Genomic DNA, 20,591 nt, shown 5'->3' with positions numbered 1-20,591 from the left:
AGCACAATATTACAGAGACAGCATGGAGGAGATGTTTTCAATACCACATGCTTGAAATAGGAAGCAAGTCAACTGCTAAATAGCAATTCACCAAAATCCAACTACTCCGGAACAAAACATTCAATCAAGCAGTGACCAATGAAGCAATGACTAAAGACATTGAAAACACAATCTTTTCAAAATACTTATACTGGCTCATTTAATTAAAATGACTTTGAATTAGCTCATTCCATATCTGACTGTTTTTGATGTTTTTTATTAAGCAGAATATCTTATTTCAATTTCACAAAAGTGTTATATTACCTGATCACTAACACGGCTTTTAAAGCTTATCATTAGTATATGGATAAGGTTTGTTTTAGGTTTATCAAGTGTTAGAAGAAAAAACAAATTATTTAGTACACATTGTACAATTCTGAGAACACATTTGAGAGCCTGACTTTAAGACAGTCTTTGAGAATTATGTCATAGGACTTCCTAAGAAAGATGGACTATACTTTTGGCACTTCTGAAAATAAGCCTTACGGAATGCCATCTAAAATTTGCAACTTTATAGTAACTCTAGGGTATCATAAGGTGTTTACTTTTTATTATAATTATTAACAATAAGAAATTATAGCAATATGTATGATAAAAAAATGGACTCACTTCAGTGGGAAAGTTGCATAAATCATTAAATGATAAATTAAGATATATCAGTTGGTAAGCCAAAGGTGTTAAGTCTGGACAATTCAGGAGAAAAAAGCCCTAAAAGAAATTGACAAGGAATAAGATAGTAATTATTAATAATGCACAAAATATTTTATACAAGAGTAAAAGAATTTTCATTATCTGAATGAAAATTCTTAACACAGTACACTAACAAGCCTATGCTTATATTTGATTCATTTCTTTTGGCCTCTCATGATAATGTTCTTAAATATATGAAGGATACAAACAAAATAGACGGCTGGCTAAGTATTTATATATGTATTAATTATTAGTATCATGTTCAATGTATGGCAGGCATTATTTCAACTAATAACAAGCAAATGTTTATCAAATGTTCACTATAATCCGGAATATAAGTAACTGAATCTATTTTATGTTTAATTATTTCTTTCACGCTCTGATTTTTTTCATGTCTCTACCTGTATTTCTTTGTAATCTATTAATCAAACATCTATTTGTAATTTCTTGCTCAAATATGCCAATTTCAGATTGAGGAAAACTTATGCCTGATCCCCCTCCCAACAACCAGTATCGTTACTATTCAAGGTAAGTTGGAATTTTTTGTTTCTATATGATCATAGAATGAGTAGTTATCAGCTAAATGAGTCAAGGAACCGTCATGCTGGAGTTTCATTATTCCATTGTCTGTTTTAGGAAAAGCATTTTCTGTACTTTTCTTGCAACTCCTCTGCAACTTGGAAATTATTTTAAAATTAAAATACTAAAAAATATGACATATAAAAACTCAGGCGATGCAGCGTAAGTCATGTTTACAGGAAAATGTATAGCTTACATTTACAAGTATAAATAACAAAGAAGAAAGGGTAAAAAATCAGCGATGCACATATGCATATCAAGAAGCTAGAAAAAAAACAGCAAATGAAACCTCCAAAAGTAGAAGGATATAAATAATAAAGATAAGACCGACTATTAATAAATTAAAAACATAAAATGGAATGAATCAGCAAATCAAAATTTTGGTTTTTGACAAGACTAATAAGGAGATGTCAGAGTTTTTAATTTTAGCCATTCTAATGGGTGTGCTGTGGTATATCATCATGGTTTTGACTTGCATTTCCTTGAAGAACAATGATGTTGGGTTTATTTTCACATGCTTGTTGGCCATTAGTATGTCTTCCTTAGTGAAGGTTCTGTTTGAGTCTTCTGTTTTTTAAATCACTTTTATTTATTTTTTGTTTATTGGTGTGATAGGTAGAATTGGAGATGGCCCCATAACTTTGCCCCATGGTATTACTCCTCTATTGATTTTTAAAATATTGGTGTTGTTTCCAACAAGTATGCTACATTTACTTAGTAGTTTTAGAAGGCTTTTTTTTGTGTGCAGATTCCTTTAGATTTTCTACATACATAATCATGTTGTCTGTTAATAAAGACAGTTTCATTTCTTCCTTGCCAATTTTTATGCCTTTTTTTTTTTTTACCTTATTTCAATGGCAAGGACCTCCATTACAATGTAGAATAGAAGTGAAGGGAAAAAATATTTCTGCCTTGTCCAATCTTAGGGGGAAATTTTTCAGTCTTTTTCCATTATGTATGATGTTGGCTGCAGATTTTTCATAGAGCCCTCTATTTGATTGAAGCAGTTTTTTTTTTCTTTTTTTAAAAAACTAGTTTACTTAGTATGTTATGAGGTTATGGGTTTTTTTTATTTATAAAGTGAGTGTTGAATTTTGCATCTATTGAGAAGATGTCAAGACTAAACACTGATTTTCAAATATTAAAACAACTTTCTACTTGGTCATGATATATTGTCCTTTCCTTTTTTAATAATAAATTTTTTATTTATTTGTTCCATTCTCCACCCTCCACCTCTCCCCATTATCTGTTCTCTCTGTCCAGTCGCTGTGCATTCTTCTGTGTCTGCTTGTCTTCTCCTTATGTGGCACTGGGAGCCAATCCTGGGACCTTCTGGAGTGGGAGAGAGGTGCTCAATCTCTTGTGCCACCTCAGCTCCCTGGTCTGCTGTGTCCCTTATTGTTTCTCCTCTGTATCTCTTTTTGTTACATCATCTTGCTGCGCCAGCTCTCTGCCTGGGCCAGCACTTCTGCACTGGCCAGAGCTCTGCTTGGGCCAGCTTGCCGCTTACGCCAGCTCACCACACAGGCCAGCTCACCTTTACCAGGAGGCCCCTGGAATTGAACCCTAGGCCTCCCATATGGTAGACAGGAGCCCAATTACTTGAGTCACACCTTCTTCCTAGTCCTTCATTTTTAGTTGTTTATATTACTGGATTTAATTAACTAATATTTTGTTAAGAATTTTCATGTTAGTCTGTAATTTTCCTTTCCTATAACAACCTTCTGGTATAGGAGTTACGCAGACATATAGAGTAAGTTGGCAAAAGTTTCCTCCTTCTCTATTTTTTTGAGTTTGTTTAATATTAGTATTATTTCTTCCTTAAATATCTGATAGAATTCAGTACTGAAGATTAATATGCCCAGAGCTTTCTTTGTATAAAGGCTTTTAATTAAAGGCTCAATTTTAACTTTTACAGATATAGGACTATTTTGATTTTTTAATTCCTTCTTGTGTCCATTTTGGCAGGTTGTGCTTTTTGAGGACTCTTTGTTTCATTTAAATTACATTTATTGGCAAATATTCTTTGTATCACCTAAATTTCTACTTAAATGCCTGTAGGAAATGCACTGATTACCTCTCTTTATTCTGAGTTTAGTATCTGGGATTTTCACCCTTTTTTCTTTTAAGCAATTTTATACTTTTATTAATCTTTTAAAAGAACCAGGTTTTGACTTTGTTGATTTTCTATATTGTTTGTCTATTTTCTATTACACTGATTTCTACTCTTATTCTGATTGCCATTTTCCTACTTCCTTAGGGTTAATTTGTTCTTCCTTTTCTGCCTTTTTAAGATGGAAGCATAGATCATTACTTTTTCATTACCTACTCCACATATTTGCTAACAAAACTTCTAAAATATGTTTTAACATCCGGTAGAATTAGCACACACCAGCAAGACTGCTTTTCTCTTTCAGGATTTTCCTGGATATTCATACTTGCTCAGACTTCTGAATAAATGTTATAATTTACATGCTGAATCCCCAGGTAGGGAGACTGATGGTATTTTTATTGGTATCATATTAAATTTAAAAACTGAGGATAACTTATAATATTATAATGTTGAGTCTTCCTATCCAAAAACATAGTATGTCTTTCCTTTGGTTCAGGAGTACTTTTGCTACTGTTGTTTTTAGGAGATTTTTGCAGTTTTCTTCATAGTGGTTTTGTGCATTGCTTATAAAGGTTATGCCTAGGCTATTTAATTATCATTCTAATTATTATTATTTAGTTATTGTAAATGCATATTACTTTACTATTGTAAACCTACTATATTATGTATCTCATTATTGTAAGTAAAAGTTACGGTTTTGTGTGTTAATTTCATATCTGCTATATTACTCAATTCTCTTTTTATGCTGTTCGTTTTGGATTTCCTAGGTATATTAATCTTATAATCTCTGAATATAGTTTTACTTCTTTTTTTCATTTTTATGCCTCTAGTTGCTTTCTCTTGTCTCCCCATATGTCTAATGCTTCCCAAACAACACTGAATAGAGTGCATAGTAAAAATACTTGTCTTATGCCTGTCTTTATTAATTCCTGCTTTATTGAGACCAACATAAATGGTTGTAGAATTTTGTCATCCTGTTGTTGTGAGATCTATGAATATTATGCATGAGTTTTCTCCTTAGTCCTGTTAATATAATGTATTATATTAATGGATTACCTAATATTGAAGTATTGCTGCATTTTTGGAATCAACCAAGGAGAGGAGAAGGATTTTATTATGATTACATTGCCATTGTTGAATGTGTTCTTGGATTATATTTGATGATATATTTTATTTAATATATCAGTCTGTTTATACTTTCATCAGCATGTAACTCATTTTTAAAATAATTTTTATTTTTTTATTTTTAATGGAGCTTTAGATTATGTAAATGTTACATCGAAAATATAAGGGATTCCCATATACCCCACACCTTCCCATACCACACTTTCCCCCATTAACAACATCTTTCATTAGTGTGGTACATTTTTTACAATTGTTGAGCACATATTGAAGCACTGATACTAACCATGGTCTATATTTTACATTATTGTTTACACTTTGCACCGCACAATTTTATAGGTTTTGAGAAAGTGTAGAGTAGCTGGTATCCATCATTGTAATATCCTGCAGAAGTCCAATATCTCCCAAATTTCCCAGGTTACACCCATTCTCACTCCCCTCAGAACCTCTAGTGATACTGTCTTTATATCAATATTACAAGTTCTATCATTACTAGAATAGTAATAAGTCTACTTTAGTCTATAGTTGCATTCCCCCCTTATGTTTGTTTGTTCCTCTATTTTGAGGATTTGGGATAGTGATGCCTAACTCTGCTTCCAATTGAGAGGGGAGTATATATCTCATCTTTATAAATTAGTTTTCCTAAAAATTTATTCATTTCACTTAGGTTTTCAAATTTATTTGCATAATTGTACAAAAAAGTCTTTTATGCATTTAAAAAATTCTTTTGCTTGCTTGGCTATTTTCCGCTTGTCACTTCTCATGTATTTGTACTTTAAAAAGTTATTTATGGAGAGCAATTATTTAGGGGGAGCAGATGTGGCTCAAATGGTTGAGTGCATGCTTCCCACATATGAGGTCTTGTGTTTGGCCTTGGTGACTCCTAAAAACAAACAAAAAGCAAACAGAGGAGAGAACCAACTCAGGGGAGCTAATATGGCTGTGCTGGCTTCCCATGCATGAGATCCCAGGATCAGTCTCCAGCCCCTGTACCTCAAAAAGAAAAAAAAATTAGCTACTGGTTTCTCTATCTTGTTAATTTTTAAAATGAAGACATATGTGGTTTATTAGTTCTATTGTTTATTTTTATCTCTATTTTATCTAATTTTGATTTCTATTTTTATCTTTATTCTTTTTTGAGCTTTCTCTTAGTTAACTTTGCTATTCATTTTCTATCTTCTTCAGTTGGATATTTAATATATTTTCTTTTCCTTTTTCTTTATATAGGTATAAATCTTTGCTTTAGCTATATCCCATAGATTGATGTGCTTTGCTTTGTTATCATTATTTTCAAGAAATTTTGCAATTTTGTTTTGTTTAGGTATATTTTACTCTTTGGCCAAAGACTACTTTAATAACAAATCTGACTTTATTTTTCCTCTCCTTTAAATGCTTTCAATGGATTTTTAAAAAATTATTTTATTTTTTAATACAAATTTTTTATTAGAAAAGTACGTTCACAGAAAAATCATGCAGAATATACAGAATTATGATATACTCCCTCTCCATCTCATTGTTAACACCCTACATTACTGTGATAACTTGGTTACACAGGGTGAAAGAATATTCTTGTAATTGTGCTATTAACTACATTCCATAGTTTACATTACAGTGTTGTAGAGACCTATGATTTTTTAAATTCTAGTAACATACATACAACCTAAAACTTCCTCTTTACAACCACATTCAAATAGATACTTCAGTGGCATGAATTACATTCACAAATGTGATGCCATTGTCACCATCCATTACCAAAAGTTTTCCATCACCCCAAATAGAAACTCCGTACCAATTAAGCAGGAGCTCCCCATTCCCTGCCCCTATTTTAGCCCCTGGTAATCTATATTCTAGTTTCTGACTATGAATTTGCATTTTCTAATTATTTCATATCAGTGAGATCATACAATATTTTTCCTTTGTGCCTGGCTTATTTCAATCAACATGATGTCTTCAAGATTCATCCATATGTCAAATATATCAGTGCTTTGTTCCTTTTTAGTACTGAATAGTATTCTACTGTATGTATGTGTGTGTCTGTGTATATAATACCACATTTTGTTTATCCATTCATCTGTTGGTGGACAGTGGGCTGCTTCCATCTTTTGATAAGTGTGAATAATACCACCATGAATATCAGTGTGAAAATATCAGAGTTCTGCTTTCACTTCTTTGGAATATATACCTAGAATTGGGATTGCCAGGTCATATACTAATTCTATGCATAACTTTCTGAGGAACTGCCAAACTGTCTTCCACAGCAGCTGTACCACTACATTCCCACCAACAATGAACAAGTGTTCCTATTTCTCTACATTCTCTCCAACACTTTTTTTAAAAAAATGGTAGCCATTCTAGTGGGTATGAATTGGTATCTCATTGTGATTTTGATGTGCATTTCCCTAATGGTTAAAGATGTTGAACATCTTCTCATGTGCTTTTTGACAATCTGAATATCTTCTTTAGATAGATGCCCATTTTTTACTTGGATTGTTTGCCTTTTTGTTGTTAAATTGTAGGATTTCTTTATATATTCTGATTACTAAACCTTTATCAGATATGCTCCCAAATATTTCTCCCATTTTGTAGGTGGTCTTTTACTTTCATCATGAAGTCCTTTGATGCACAACATTTTCCAGTTCCATTTATCTATGTTTTGTGTTGTGGTTTGTGCATTGCATGTAAAGTCTAAGAAATCATTGCCTAACCAATGTCCTGAAAATGCTTCCCTATGTTTTCTTCTAGCAGTTTTATAATTTTGGTTCTTCTATTTAGGTCTTTGAGCCATTAAAAAAATCTTTTTTTGTATATGGGGTAAGGTAGGAATTCACCTTCATTTTTTTGCATATGGATATTCAGTTTTTCTAGTTATCATTTGTTGAAAAGACTATTCTTTCCCAATGGAGTCGACCTGGTGTGCTTCTTTTTTTTTTTTTTTTAAAGATTTATTTTTATTTATTTTATTCCCTCCCCTCCCCTGGTTGTCTATTTTCTGTCTTTTTACTGCGTCTTGTTTCTTTGCCCGCCTCTGTTGTCGTCAGCGGCAGGGGAAGTGTGGGCGGCGCCATTCCTCGGCAGGCTGCTCCCTCCTTCCTGCTGGGAGGCTCTCCTTATGGGTGCACTCCTTGCGCGTGGGGCTCCCCTACGCAGGGGGACACCCCTGTGTAGCAGGGCACTCCTTGCGCGCATCAGCACTGCGCATGGGCCAGCTCCACACGGGTCAAGGAGGCCCGGGGCTTGAACCGCGGACCTCCCATGTGGTAGACGGACGCCCTAACCACTGGGCCAAAGTCCGTTTTCCTGGTGTGCTTCTTGAACAACATTTGGCTAGATGTGAAAGTTTGTATCTGAACTCTCAATTCATTTCCATTCATTTCTCTGTCTGTCCTTATGCCAGTTTTTATTACTGTAGCTTTGTAGTAAGTTTTAAAATCTGAAATTGTGAGTCTATAAACTTTGTTTTTCTCTTTCAAGATGATTTTGGCTATTTGGAACCCTTTGCCCTTCCAAAAAATTTGATGATTGGCTCTTCCATATCTACAAAAAGTTGTTGGAAATTTGACTGGGATTGTGTTGAATCTGTAAATTGCTTTGAGTAGAATTGACATCTTAAAAATATTTAGCCTTCCAATCCATGAACATGGAAAGCCCTTCCATTTATTTAGGTCTTCTTTAATTCCTCTTAGCAATGTTTTATAGCTTTCTGTGTAACCATGCCTTTACATCCATGGTTAAATTTTTTCCTGGTATTTTGATTCTTTTAGTTGCTATCATAAGTAGAATTTTCTTGATTTCCTCTTTAGAATATTTATTACTTGGTATATAGAAACACACTGATTTTATGTGTTGATCTTGTACTCTGCCACTTTGCTGAAATTGTTTATTAGATCCAGTAGCTTTGTTGTCAATTTTTCAGGATTTCCTACCCATGGGATAATGTCATCTGCAAATAGGGAAAGTGTTACTTCTTTCTTTATAGTTTGGATACCTTTCTTTCTTTTTCTTGCCTTATTGCTCTGGCTAGAACTTCCACTACAGTGTTGAAGAACAGTAATGATAGTGGGCATCTTTGTCTTATTCCTGACTTTAGAGAGAGACTTTTCAATCTTTCACCATTGAATATGATGTTATTGGTGGGTTTTTCATATATGCCCTTTAATACGTTGAGAAAGTTTCCTTCTATTCCTAGTTTCTAAGTTTTTTATCAAGGAGCGATGCTGGATTTTGTCAACTGACGTTTCTGCTTAATTGAGATGATTCTGTTAATTCAGTGTATTATATTGATTGATTTTCTTAGGTTGAATCACCCTTGCATCCCTGGGATAAATCCTACTTGATCATGGTTTATAATTCTTTTAATGTGCTATTGTATTTGGTTTGCTAGTGTTTTGCTGAGTATTTTTGCTTCTATATTCATAATGGATATTCTCCCTCAATTATTGATTTCTTACTTCATTCCATTGTGGCTGGAGAAGATATATGATTTCAATAACTTTGAATTTATAGAGACTTGTTTTGTGACATAACATATGGTCTATTCTGCCTGTAGAATGATCAACTTGCACTAGAGAAGAATGTTTATTTTGCTGTTGTTGGGTGAAATGTTCCATATATGTCTCTTAGGTTTAGTTGGTTTATAGTATTGTTCCAGTCTTCTGTTTCATTAATATCTTCTTGTTTAGATGCTCCATCTATTATTGAAAATGGTATACTGTGGTCTCCTGCTATTGCTACAGAGACATTTATTTCTCCCTTCAAATCTGTTAATATTTTCTTCATATATTTGGGGGCTCAGCTGTTAGGTGTATATATAGTTATAATTTTTATTTCTTCATGTTGAATTGATCCATTTATCAATATAGAGTGCCCTTCATAACAATATTTAACTTAAAGCCTATTTTATCTGATATTAGTACAGCTACCCTACTTCTCCTTTGGTTACTATTTTCATGGTATATTTCCCATCTTTTCACTTTCAAACTTCTTATATCTTTGAATTTAGCCTCTTATAAACAGCATATAGTTAAGTCATGCTTTTTTATCCATTCTGCCAGTCTCTGCCTCTTGGCTAAAATGATTAATCCATTTACATTTGAAATAACTACTGATAATGCAGGACTTTCTTCTGGCATTTTGCTATTTGGTCTTTGTAAGTCTTTTAACTTTTTGAACCTCATTCTTGGCTGCTAATGCCTATTTTAATATTTATTTGATTTTTTGCATTATATAATTTTGAGTCTTTTGTCATTTCTTTCTGTATATATTTTCATATATTTTCTTTGTGGTTATTATATGACTTAAGTTTAAATCCTAAGTTTGATTTTTTAAAAAGATTTATTTATTTATTCCTCCCACACACATACTTTGTTGTTTGTGTTTGCTGTCTGCTCTCTGTGTCTGCTCTTTGTGTGCTCTTGGTGTCTGTTCATCTTCTTTTTTTAAGGAGGCAACAGAACCTAACTGGGTTAAGAATCCAATTGCTTAAGCCACAGCTATTCCCTACTCCCCATTGTGTCTTCTTGTTGTGTCAGCTTGTTGCATCAGCTCTCTGTCTTGTTCCTCTTCTTTAGGAGGAACCAAGAACCAAACCCAGTACCTCTCATGTGGTAGGTGGGTGCCCAACCGCTTGAACGACAACCACTTCCCCCAAGTTTGATTTGATACCAACTCAACTGCAATAGCACACACAAATGCTATTCTTATATACCTCCATCACCCCCACCTTTTAAAATTTTATTTATTTATTTATTTATTTATTTATTTTTAAGAAAGTACCAGGGATTGGATCTGGGACCTTGTACATGGATGTTAGGTGCTCAACCACTGAGCTACATCTGCTCCTGCTCCCCACCTTTTTGATGTACAGTAAAGTGGAGTTACAGCCCAATACAAATGGTACCGGTCCATTTATAAGAAATATCCAGAATAGGTAAATCTACAGAGACAGATAGCAGATTGGTGGTTGCCAGAGGTTGGAGGAAAGAGAATCATGAGTGACTGCTTAATGGATATGAGGTTTTCTTCTGGTATGATGAAAATGTCTTGGAACTAGACAGGAATTATGGCTGCACAACATTGTGGATATACTAACTGCCACATAATTGTAAATTAAAAAATGGCTAATTTTATGTTTTCTATCGCCTGAATAAATTATTTTTAAAATATGTAATATTTTAGTTATTGCCTTCTGAATTCTCAAAGTTTCCTGACTTGGACAATAAATTATGTCATTATTCTACAAGCAACATGATGTTTTGCCTTAAGGGTCAGATAATTTTCTCTTTCTTTTTTCAAAAGTCCAGTAGTTTTATGGGAATATGCCTCTGTGTTGATCATTCTGGATCAACTTCCCAGGGCAAATGTTGAGTTCTTTGAATATGGAGATTGAAATTTTATTTTATTTCAAATGTTTCCTTGAATTATAGCTCATAATATTTATTTTGATCCTTTTCTTTAGGGATTGCTATTACAAATATGTTGGGTCTTCTTTTCCTGCCTTACATAGGCAATACTTTCTCCTCAATCTTTTAATCACTTTATTTCTGTTAAAATTTTCATTTTCTCCTTGCTATTATCTAATTTCTCTTGCATTTTTTCTGTGATGTCTAGTTTTTGTGTTCTTTCTAAATTAAGTTTCATTTCTCAAATTTTTCTCTTTTTCCTGAGCTCTGTAAGGACTCTTAAAATATCCTCCTATTATCTGGTCATATAATTTCCATGTTTTTCCATTTGTGACTTATGCTGTTCTTTCATAGCTTCTATCACTTTCTTAATTTGTTTTAGTTCTTTTTGATCTATTATATTCCAATTACATTATGCCTTATAGCACTATTTCCTATGGCCATAATTCTGTAAGTCTTTGTTGTTTGTGTATTATTCAGATCATTATTCTCTTTTGATTCTAAAATATCTTTTGCATGTGATTTGACTACATTTTTTTCTGTTGCCTATGTCTAAGTGAAATGGCTTTTCTTGTACTTTTAGGGGCTATTTCTTCATTTATGGTGGTGATGGGCTAGAATAACTTCCCATCTTTAAGGCTCTAAAGGTAGGTCCTCTGATGGAAGTATTTTAAAAAGAGAAACATGGCTTTTCTGTGTAGCTTCCTCAACAGTACTTTCTGTGATCTGCTCCTTCAGTTCTCCCCATACCCAACTTCACCACCTCCACTCACATTTCCTTTCCTTTTTCTCCAGAGCTCCTGTCCTGCTCAATTTGGATTCTAGTCTCAGGAGTTTTCCTCAGTGTAGGGGTCTGTATTTCTGGAACAGGTTTTGTTGATTATTTCTGAGAGCAGAGAGCTTTAGTTGTCCTAGTGCCCTCTCACCTTCCAAGCATTTTTACACTCACTGGCACACTGGAGCCCATGAAGAGGTGTTTGTTTGTTTGTTTGTTTTTTCAATTTCAAGAGTTGTTCTCAAATCTGCTCGTTGAGTTCTCCACGCTGAGTAGGGACCTTTCCCTTCTAGGTGTGTACTTGTTCATACTTTCTACCCTAGTTCTTAAGACCATTGTGGCAGTTTGAAATTATTATTATTATTATTTTTTAAAAGATTTATTTATTTATTTAATTCCCCCCCCCTCCCCTGGTTGTCTGTTCTTGGTGTCTATTTGCTGCGTCTTGTTTCTTTGTCCGCTTCTGTGGTCGTCAGCGGCACGGGAAGTGTGGGCGGCGCCATTCCTGGGCAGGCTGCACTTTCTTTTCACGCCGGGCGGCTCTCCTCACAGGCACACTCCTTGCGCGTGGGGCTCCCCCACGCGGGGGACACCCTTGCGTGGCACGGCACTCCTTGCGTGCATCAGCACTGCACATGGCCAGCTCCACACAGGTCAAGGAGGCCCGGGGTTTGAACCGCGGACCTCCCATATGGTAGACGGACGCCCTAACCGCTGGGCCAAAGTCCGTTTCCCTGAAATTATTTTATGAGTACCCAAAAGAGAAATATTTATGTTTTTAACTAATCCATTCCTGTGGGTGTGAGACCCACTTGACTGGATTATGTCAGTGGGGCATGATTCATGTTGAGTCTTTGCCTTCTTGCTGGGTCTGATACAAAGAGAGAGATAGACTCACATGGAAAGACAGAGGAATAAGGGAACTGCCTTATTTGATCCTGCCATGTAGGAGAAAGAATTGCTTAAGCATGAAGCCCCAAGAGACTAGGCCCATGGAGCAATGTCAAGAAGAGATAAGCCTAATGCTTGATAGCTTGCAACTGAAATCAGGAAGAAAGCAGAGCAGGTGAGCCTGAGAGAGGAAGCCTGATGGGAAATGCAGAGACCAGGCAGAGATCGCCCCCCATCTTACTTCAACACATGGCAAATGACTCGGGTGAGAAAGAACCTCTTAGGGTGCCTTGAGCTGGACTTTTCAGAACCTTGGAACTATAAGCTTTTACCCCCAAAAAATACTCTTTATAAAAGCCAACACATTTCTGGCACTTTGCATTGGCAGCCCTTTGGCAAACTAAAACAACCATCAAAAATTCTACTTTCCTTTCCTCCACTATCTCTCGCATAGCGTTGATTCTGTGAGGTGTTGCTGCTGGTGGGGGATTGATCTTATTTTATTATATTCTGGAGTTTGGAGGAGACATTATATCAATTATTTTGTGTGTATGGCTTTCTACACATGACTTTTTATCATAAAAACATTTTTTTAAAAAAAAGAAAATGATTCATGACAACTAAATATGTGATCCCTGACTGGTCACACACACACACAAAGAACTTTTTAAAAAGTGGGGCAGTTGACAAAATTGGAATAAAGGCAGTAAATTTATTAACTGCAATTTGATTATGTAAGAGACTAGCCTGTCTGAAGCTTTTTCCTAAATGGTTTTGAGAGAGAGAGCAATAAAGCAAAGGTGGCAATATATTAAAAATCACAGAATCTGGTAGAGAGTAGGTAGAAGTTCTTTGTGCTAGTTTTGCTTTTTCTATGAGTTTGAACTTATTTTAAAATAAAAAGTTTACAAAAGAAGGGGCATAGATTTTGAGACCAAAGAGTTCTGGTTTTAAATCCAAGCTCTGCCACTTAACTTGTTCTGTGATCTCAGGTAAGTTATCTTCATCAAGCCTCAGGTTCTGACAACTTGAAATGAAGACTATAATACCTCCTTTGTAGTAATATTTATTAAGCACATAGTAGGTGCTTAATAAATGGTAACTATTACTATTGCTATTCATCAGAGTGGGCTTTTCAGTGAAAATCCAACCTAGAGCTGGAGATGGCACGAGGGCAAAAGGTTACTGATAACTGAAAACTAAGGTCACTTGGAACCCTACTTCTCTTACACAAGGTAATGAAAAAAAGCATTGCAATTGCTTTGGATCCTAGCATTCTTCTTTATTAGAGTTGTTGTTGGTTTACAGAACAATTATGCACAAAGTACAGAGTTCCCATATACCACTCCATTATTAACACCTTGCATTACTGTGGTACAGTTGTTGCAGCTGATAAAAGAACATTTGAACATTATTAAAATGTTTACATTAGTGTTCACTGTTTGTGTTGTACAGTCCTATGGTTTTCTCTTTTAATTTTTATTCCAGTAAAATGCATACAGTGTAAAAATTTTCCTTTTAACCACATTTAAATATGTCTTTATAAACTAAGTTGGTGGACTGAAGGCAAATGAAGATAGAAAGGTTTAAAAATGCAATTTGGCAATTTGAAAATGTCCCTGGAAAATATCAATTCTAACAGGAAAGACACCTTCAATATCACAAAAACAAACCTACATTGGAAAATGTACAGCAAAAATGACCAATAATACAGCAAGACATTGTCATTAAAATACCTAACATACCTTAAGATTAAGTGCATTTCTTCCACGTGCTTCACAGTTTATTATGGCCGTTTTGGTTATGGCCATTATTGCTTCATACTGTGTTACTGCAATAGTCCTATAACCACCACCATGTATACCTTCTCTCAGTGGTTCCTCTGTTTTCCTAGATTTAATGGAATCTAAATAAACAAAACAAAACACAAAACTTAAATGTGGCATCACTTAGAGTAAAAGTTAGAAGGTATTTATGTTATGATAAAGCAAGGCACCATAAATAGGTTAGGCTAACACATTACCTTAACCCTCACTCATCCAATTTCAGTTGCCCCTGATTTTCATTATGGGTTTTTAAATACTATTATAGTCCATCAGTCTCAGTCTTTTTGTACCTTATATAAAAATATTTTAATCTATTACTATGAGTTACATAACCAACTTAAAAATTTTTTGATACTTAGATTACATAATGTTACATAAAAAATGTAGGCGATTCCCATATGCCCCACTCCCTTCCCCTCCCACACTTTCCCACATTAACAACATCCTTCATTATTGTGACACATTTGTTACAATTGATGAACACATATTGGAGCACTGCCACGAAGTGTGGATTATAGTTTATAGTTTAATCTCTCTCCCACACGTTTTTATAAGTTATGACAAGATATAGAATGATCTGTATCTGTCACTGCAACATCATTCAGGACAATTCCAGTGTTCTGAAAATTCCACCATATTACACTTTTTTTTTTTCCCTCAAGATACTTAGGTTACATAAATGTCACATAAAAAATATAGGGGATTCCCATATGCCCTGCTCCCCATACCTCCTACATTTTCCCACATTAATAACATCATTAGTGTGGTACATTCATTGCAATTGATGAACACATTTTGGAGCATTGCCCCTAAGCATGGATCAAAGTTTACATCGTAGTTTACACTCTATCCCACTCAATTCTGTAGGTTATGGCAAGATACATAATGGCCTGTATCTGTCATTACGATGTCATTCGGGACAATTCCCAAGTCCCGAAAATGCCCCCGTATTACACAATTAGGGCGGACGGTTGGCACTCTTTTGCTTGCAGTTATAGACTCTCTTGGTGCCTCGGTATGGTAGTTATCCATCTTCACCTCCTGTTAGTTGTCCTGGCTAAGACCAATGAACTGGAGAGTAGGTGTTGCAACTTCAGTGAGATTCAGGGCCCAGCTGACACATGGACAGCCCAAAGATTTAAGTCTCTTGGACACAAATCTACCAACCCTAGTACTAATTATGGGTTCAAATAGAAGGACAGAAGAGCCATGTATAGGGAAACTACAACTGAGTCCAACTGTCACACCAGGGAGCATAAATTCCAAAGTAGAGTCCACTGGTAAGGCACTAAACTCCTGAGCTATTTGTCCTGTCTACAGTGTTTGGATGTCTCAAGAGCCCTCAGGAGCCCTGCTATTTGGGTTAGTATCTACTTTGGCAGTCAATGAGATCCTGCTGAGAATGACGTCCCAACTCTCCTTGAAGTCTCTTAGCCATATAAACTCATTTGTCTTTACCGTTTCCCCCTTTTGGCCAATGTATTTTTCCAGTTGCATTGCTGGTTGGTGCTTGGTAGTAATCCCTCTGTGCCAGGGAGGCTTATCCCCAGGGGTTGTGTCTCACGCTGGGGGGAAGGTAATGCATTTATATGCTGAGTTTGGCTTAGAGGACACATTTGAGCAACAAGGAGGCTCCAAGGAGGCAACTCTTAGGCACCCTATAATATTACATAACCAATTTCTTGATTCACAAAACTAATATTGAACATTACATGAATACAACACAGATAGAAATCACCTCCCAAGGGATGATTTCCCTAATATTGCCTTGACATATATGTAATTCAGCTCTTCCCTCAGTTTGTAGAATCCATGCAGGAAAAAAAAGCCCAAGAGTTAGCTAAGCTAAAATAATCTAATATTATTTTATCATGAGTTGTGTGTTTCACCTTCCATCAAAGATGGACGATCTAAGCATATATAGTTGTGGCAGGATAATATTTTGAAATTTTATGCAATATAATTTATATTCACAGTCATTTTTGCTGCATTGCTTGCAGCAACATATTTTACATTGTCAGTAATTCTTATGCATTGTTTCAGAGAGAGGAAATAATGCAGCCTAGAACAAAGGAGACAATACTCAACTTTAAATGTCTAAGATAGTCTCTCCATGTCCATTTCAGATTAATAGATGCTAAAATTAACCATAGAATATGGAAATATGTATGATAGGCTATGGAGATTCCTTGACTCTGGAGAGGAACAGAGTGTGCGTTAAGATGTGTATCTGTGGTCAAATAGTTGGTTTGGAGGTATGTCAAGATGGAAGTAGAGAGGTAGTTAGAAATTCTTTGATAGACTTAAGGATGCTTACACTAATTTGGAATTTATCAAGGAGGGAACAACCAGAGTGGTATAAACTCAATAAGCAAAAATGGCCACATGGCTTGCTTAGGCCCTTGGCATGGAAAAGACCTATTAAGTTAATTCATGACACAGAGGATGATACAGAAATACTGGGAGGAATAGTGGACTTGGGAAGTTCTATGATTGGAGCCTTCTACTGTGTATAATCTATTTTTTTTAAAGATTTATTTTTTATTTATTTCTCTCCCCTTCCCTCCACTGCTCCCCCCGCCCCCCCAGTTGTCTGCTGTGTCCATTCGCTCTGTGTTCTTCTGTGACCACTTCTATTTTTATAAGTGGCACCGGGAATCTGTGTTTCTTTTTGTTGTGTCATCTTGTTGTGTCAGCTCTCCGTGTGTGCTGCGCCATTCTTGGGCAGGCTGCACTTTCTTTCGCACTGGGTGGCTCTCCTTACGGGGCACGCTCCTTGCATGTGGGGGTCCCCTACACGGGGGACACCCTTGTGTGGCAGGGTACTCCTTGCGCGCATAAGCACTGCACGTGGGCCAGCTCCACACGGGTCAAGGAGGCCTGGGGTTTGAATCGTGGACCTCCCATGTGGTAGGTGGACGCCCTATCCATTGGGCCAAGTCCGCTTCCTTTTTTTCCTTTTTTAAACCTATTAAAACTCATCTACTGAATTATTAATTTCAGTTCTAGAATCTTATTTGGCTCTTGTATTTTTGTTTTAAACATAGATGCCAGGTCTCTAGAGAAATTTTCCAACTCTTTATTTTTCTTGAACCTAGTAATCACAATTATTTTTAAATCCCTATCTGAAAAACTCCAATATCTGAATCAACTATGGGGCTGTTTCTATTGTCTGTTTCTTTCCACTGACTTTCAGACATTTTATCCTGTCTTTATGATGCCTTGTGATTTTTTTATTTGATGCTGGGCATTGCAGATGAAAACGTTTTAAAGGGTATGGATAATGCTGTCTCCATCTATTAATGGTTAGGTTTTCTTCTACTAGGCAGAAAGATTCCATCAAAGATCGGTTTTGGACTTTATTAGGTCTGGTCTATTTTAGTTCTGTCCTTCCTCCTAGGACTCAGTCCTTATTCCTAAAGCGTGGGTCCTCTGGGTCTTTAATTGAAAGCCCGGTGTGCTTACCAAGGCTCCTCCATTTGGCAGAACTTGAACTCCAGTATCTGTCTCCCCAACGCCGTGCAACTGTTAAAATCTATGCTCAGTCCCTTGGCTTCTCAGCTGATGTTTTCTGTGTGATTTTTTATTTTTGTTTGTATTTTTGTTTTAGGAGGAATGACCCAGAGATTTGTACATGGGAAGCAGCCACTCAACCACTTAAGCTACAGCTACTCCCTGCAGTGTTTCTAAAGGGTATTGCTTTGCACACACACAATTTTGAAATCAGTCAACATCCTGAAGGGAGTTTTTAAAAATATATATATTTTTTTATTAGAGAAGTTGTGAACTTACAAAACAATTATGCACATGAGTGGAATTCCATACAACATCTCTCTGCCAACACACCACACTGTTGTGGGACATTTGATACAGAATATGAGATAATATCATCAGACTATTACCATTAACTACGGTCTATAGCATACATTTGGTATATTTTTTCCAAACTCCTTGAAGGGAGTTTTTATGCAGATTTGTGAATTCATTTCTCTTCAACTCCTTCCTCTCCATGATTTTGCCCCTTAAGTCTTAGCTATATTGACAGCTAAGAAGTCTGATTGCTATCTCCTCAATTTATTAAAACTCCCACTTTCTACTTGTGCTCTATTCTCCCATACCATAAATGCCTCAGGGAAAAGCCAGGGTAAATGTACAAGGAGTCTAGCCACTCATATCATAAGTATTAGTTACTGTTCAATGCCTTCAATTTCTATATTTTGGTCAGCTTTAGTAGTTGATTTTGGTGGATGGCTAGTCCAGTACAAAGGACTCAATCATAAAGAGAACCAGAAGTCATTACGCTTATTTTAAATTCTGTATCCAATAATTCCAATATATGGAACTCCCACGGATATGTTTCTGCTCTCTATTGTTTTTGGTAGTTTCCATTTATTTTTGTCTTTTTTTTTTTTGTGAGCCTAGTAATTATGAATTGTTTACCACATGTTGTATTTGTGTAATTGTTTATAGAAATAATATGAGGTTTAGAATGGGGTAATCTTCCTTTAAGTGATTTTCATTTCTTTCTGCTAGGTAACTAGGATCACAAACACTCATGGATACTCTTGATTTAAATTTAGGTGGGCAAAATCACCCTGGGAGCATAAGCAGAGAAAAGAAAAGAGAGCTAGAACAGAAATGTGAGGAACAATATTGAAGGATTAGGCAGAAGTAAAGAAGTCCATAAAAGAAACTAACAATCAGACATAGGAGTAGAAAGAAAATTAGCAGTGTGATGACACTGAAGGCAAGGTAAAGAGCATTTCAAGAATGTGGGAATTTGAAAATATTCAATATAATGACATTTCCCTTTGAATTCAATATTAAAGGTGGGGAAGTGGACTTGGCCCAGTGGTTAGGGCGTCCGTCTACCACATGGGAGGTCCGCGGTTCAAACCCCGGGCCTCCTTGACCCATGTGGAGCTGACCCATGCGCAGTGCTGATGCACGCAAGGAGTGCCCTGCCACGCAGGGGTGGCCCCCGCATAGGGGAGCCCCACATGCAAGGAGCTCACCCTGTAAGGAGAGCTGCCCAGCACAAAAGAAAGTGTGGCCTGCCCAGGAATGGTGCTGCACACACGGAGAGCTGACACAGCAAGATGACACAACAAAAAGAAACACAGATTCCCATGCCGCTGACAACAACAGAAGCGGACAAAGAAACAAGACGCAGCAAATAGACACAGAGAAGAGACAACTGGGGTTTGGGGGGAAGGGGAGAGAAATAAATAAATAAATCTTTAAAAAAATATTAAAGATGATCGCTAAAAGAATTGTAAGTGCAGCTAAAGTAGTACTCAGGGAAATTTATAGCACTAAAATGCATACATTAGAAAATAGAAAAAATCTCAAATCAATAATATAAATTCCCATCTCAAAAACCTAGAAAAAAAAGAGCAAAATAAACCCAAAGCAAGTAGAAGTAAGAAAATAATAACAAAAATAAGAAGAGAAGGCAATGAAATTAAAAACAGAATAATAGAGAAAAATTAGTGAAACAAAAAGCTTATTCCTATTCATACATCTTTAGACTTGGTTCATATTATCTTTTGAAAACTATGGCCATAATACTTAGGGACTATGAACTATCCAAAATCCTGGGAAAATAATTGAAACTTGAAAGAAAAAAAAATCTTCCTGGATGAAAAGTATGGAAAAAAAATCAGAAGTTAGAAATAATAAATGATAGGTTAAATTTTGATAAAATGTGACATTATGTCAGTTTCCTAAACTGTTAAATTTTAGTCTTTGTAAACTATCCATTATATTTGTAAATTTGTGCATTCCATTTTCTTCCCTCAGAAGAATCCCAGGTATGTGAGCCAAAGTATTCCAAAACTAAAATTATAAAATAAATTTTATATTCCCAATAGAAGAAAAGCATATTTTATTTGGAAAGCAGGTACATTTTAATGGATTTAATGAGATGTGTGTGTGCACATATGCACTTATTCCAAAAGAAGGTCTAAGGTATGATCTGAAATTGCTCGACTACACACCCATGATACCCATCTTTTCAGTCTTCCCCAGAAATGTCTTATTCTTGTCTATGCTATTCTTTCTGCCCAGAATACTTTCTCTTCTTTTTTCATCTGACAAATTCCTATGCTCATTTCAAGATCCTGTGCAAATTTTACTTCTCTCTCGGGGCCTTCCCT

The 20,591-nt window shown here is 35.7% G+C and overlaps 1 protein-coding gene across 2 annotated transcripts in view; it reads right to left on the bottom strand.

Annotated features, from left to right (window-relative positions):
* LRRC63 (leucine rich repeat containing 63) overlaps positions 1-20,591 on the bottom strand; it is a 55,733-nt gene that overhangs the window by 23,940 nt on the left and 11,202 nt on the right. For both annotated transcript variants that reach the window (XM_058276664.2, XM_058276665.2), the window contains exons 4-5: positions 14,353-14,513; positions 649-747 (exon numbers count right to left, since the gene is read on the bottom strand). In XM_058276664.2, coding sequence (XP_058132647.1) covers positions 649-747; positions 14,353-14,513 — 260 coding nt within the window. The remainder of the gene's footprint in view (positions 1-648; positions 748-14,352; positions 14,514-20,591) is intronic.

The sequence above is a fragment of the Dasypus novemcinctus genome, chromosome 15 (assembly GCF_030445035.2).
Source record: "Dasypus novemcinctus isolate mDasNov1 chromosome 15, mDasNov1.1.hap2, whole genome shotgun sequence".
Lineage (NCBI taxonomy): Eukaryota > Metazoa > Chordata > Mammalia > Cingulata > Dasypodidae > Dasypus > Dasypus novemcinctus.
Note: the sequence above shows the minus strand (reverse complement) of the source record. Positions and strands in the feature narration are given on the sequence as shown.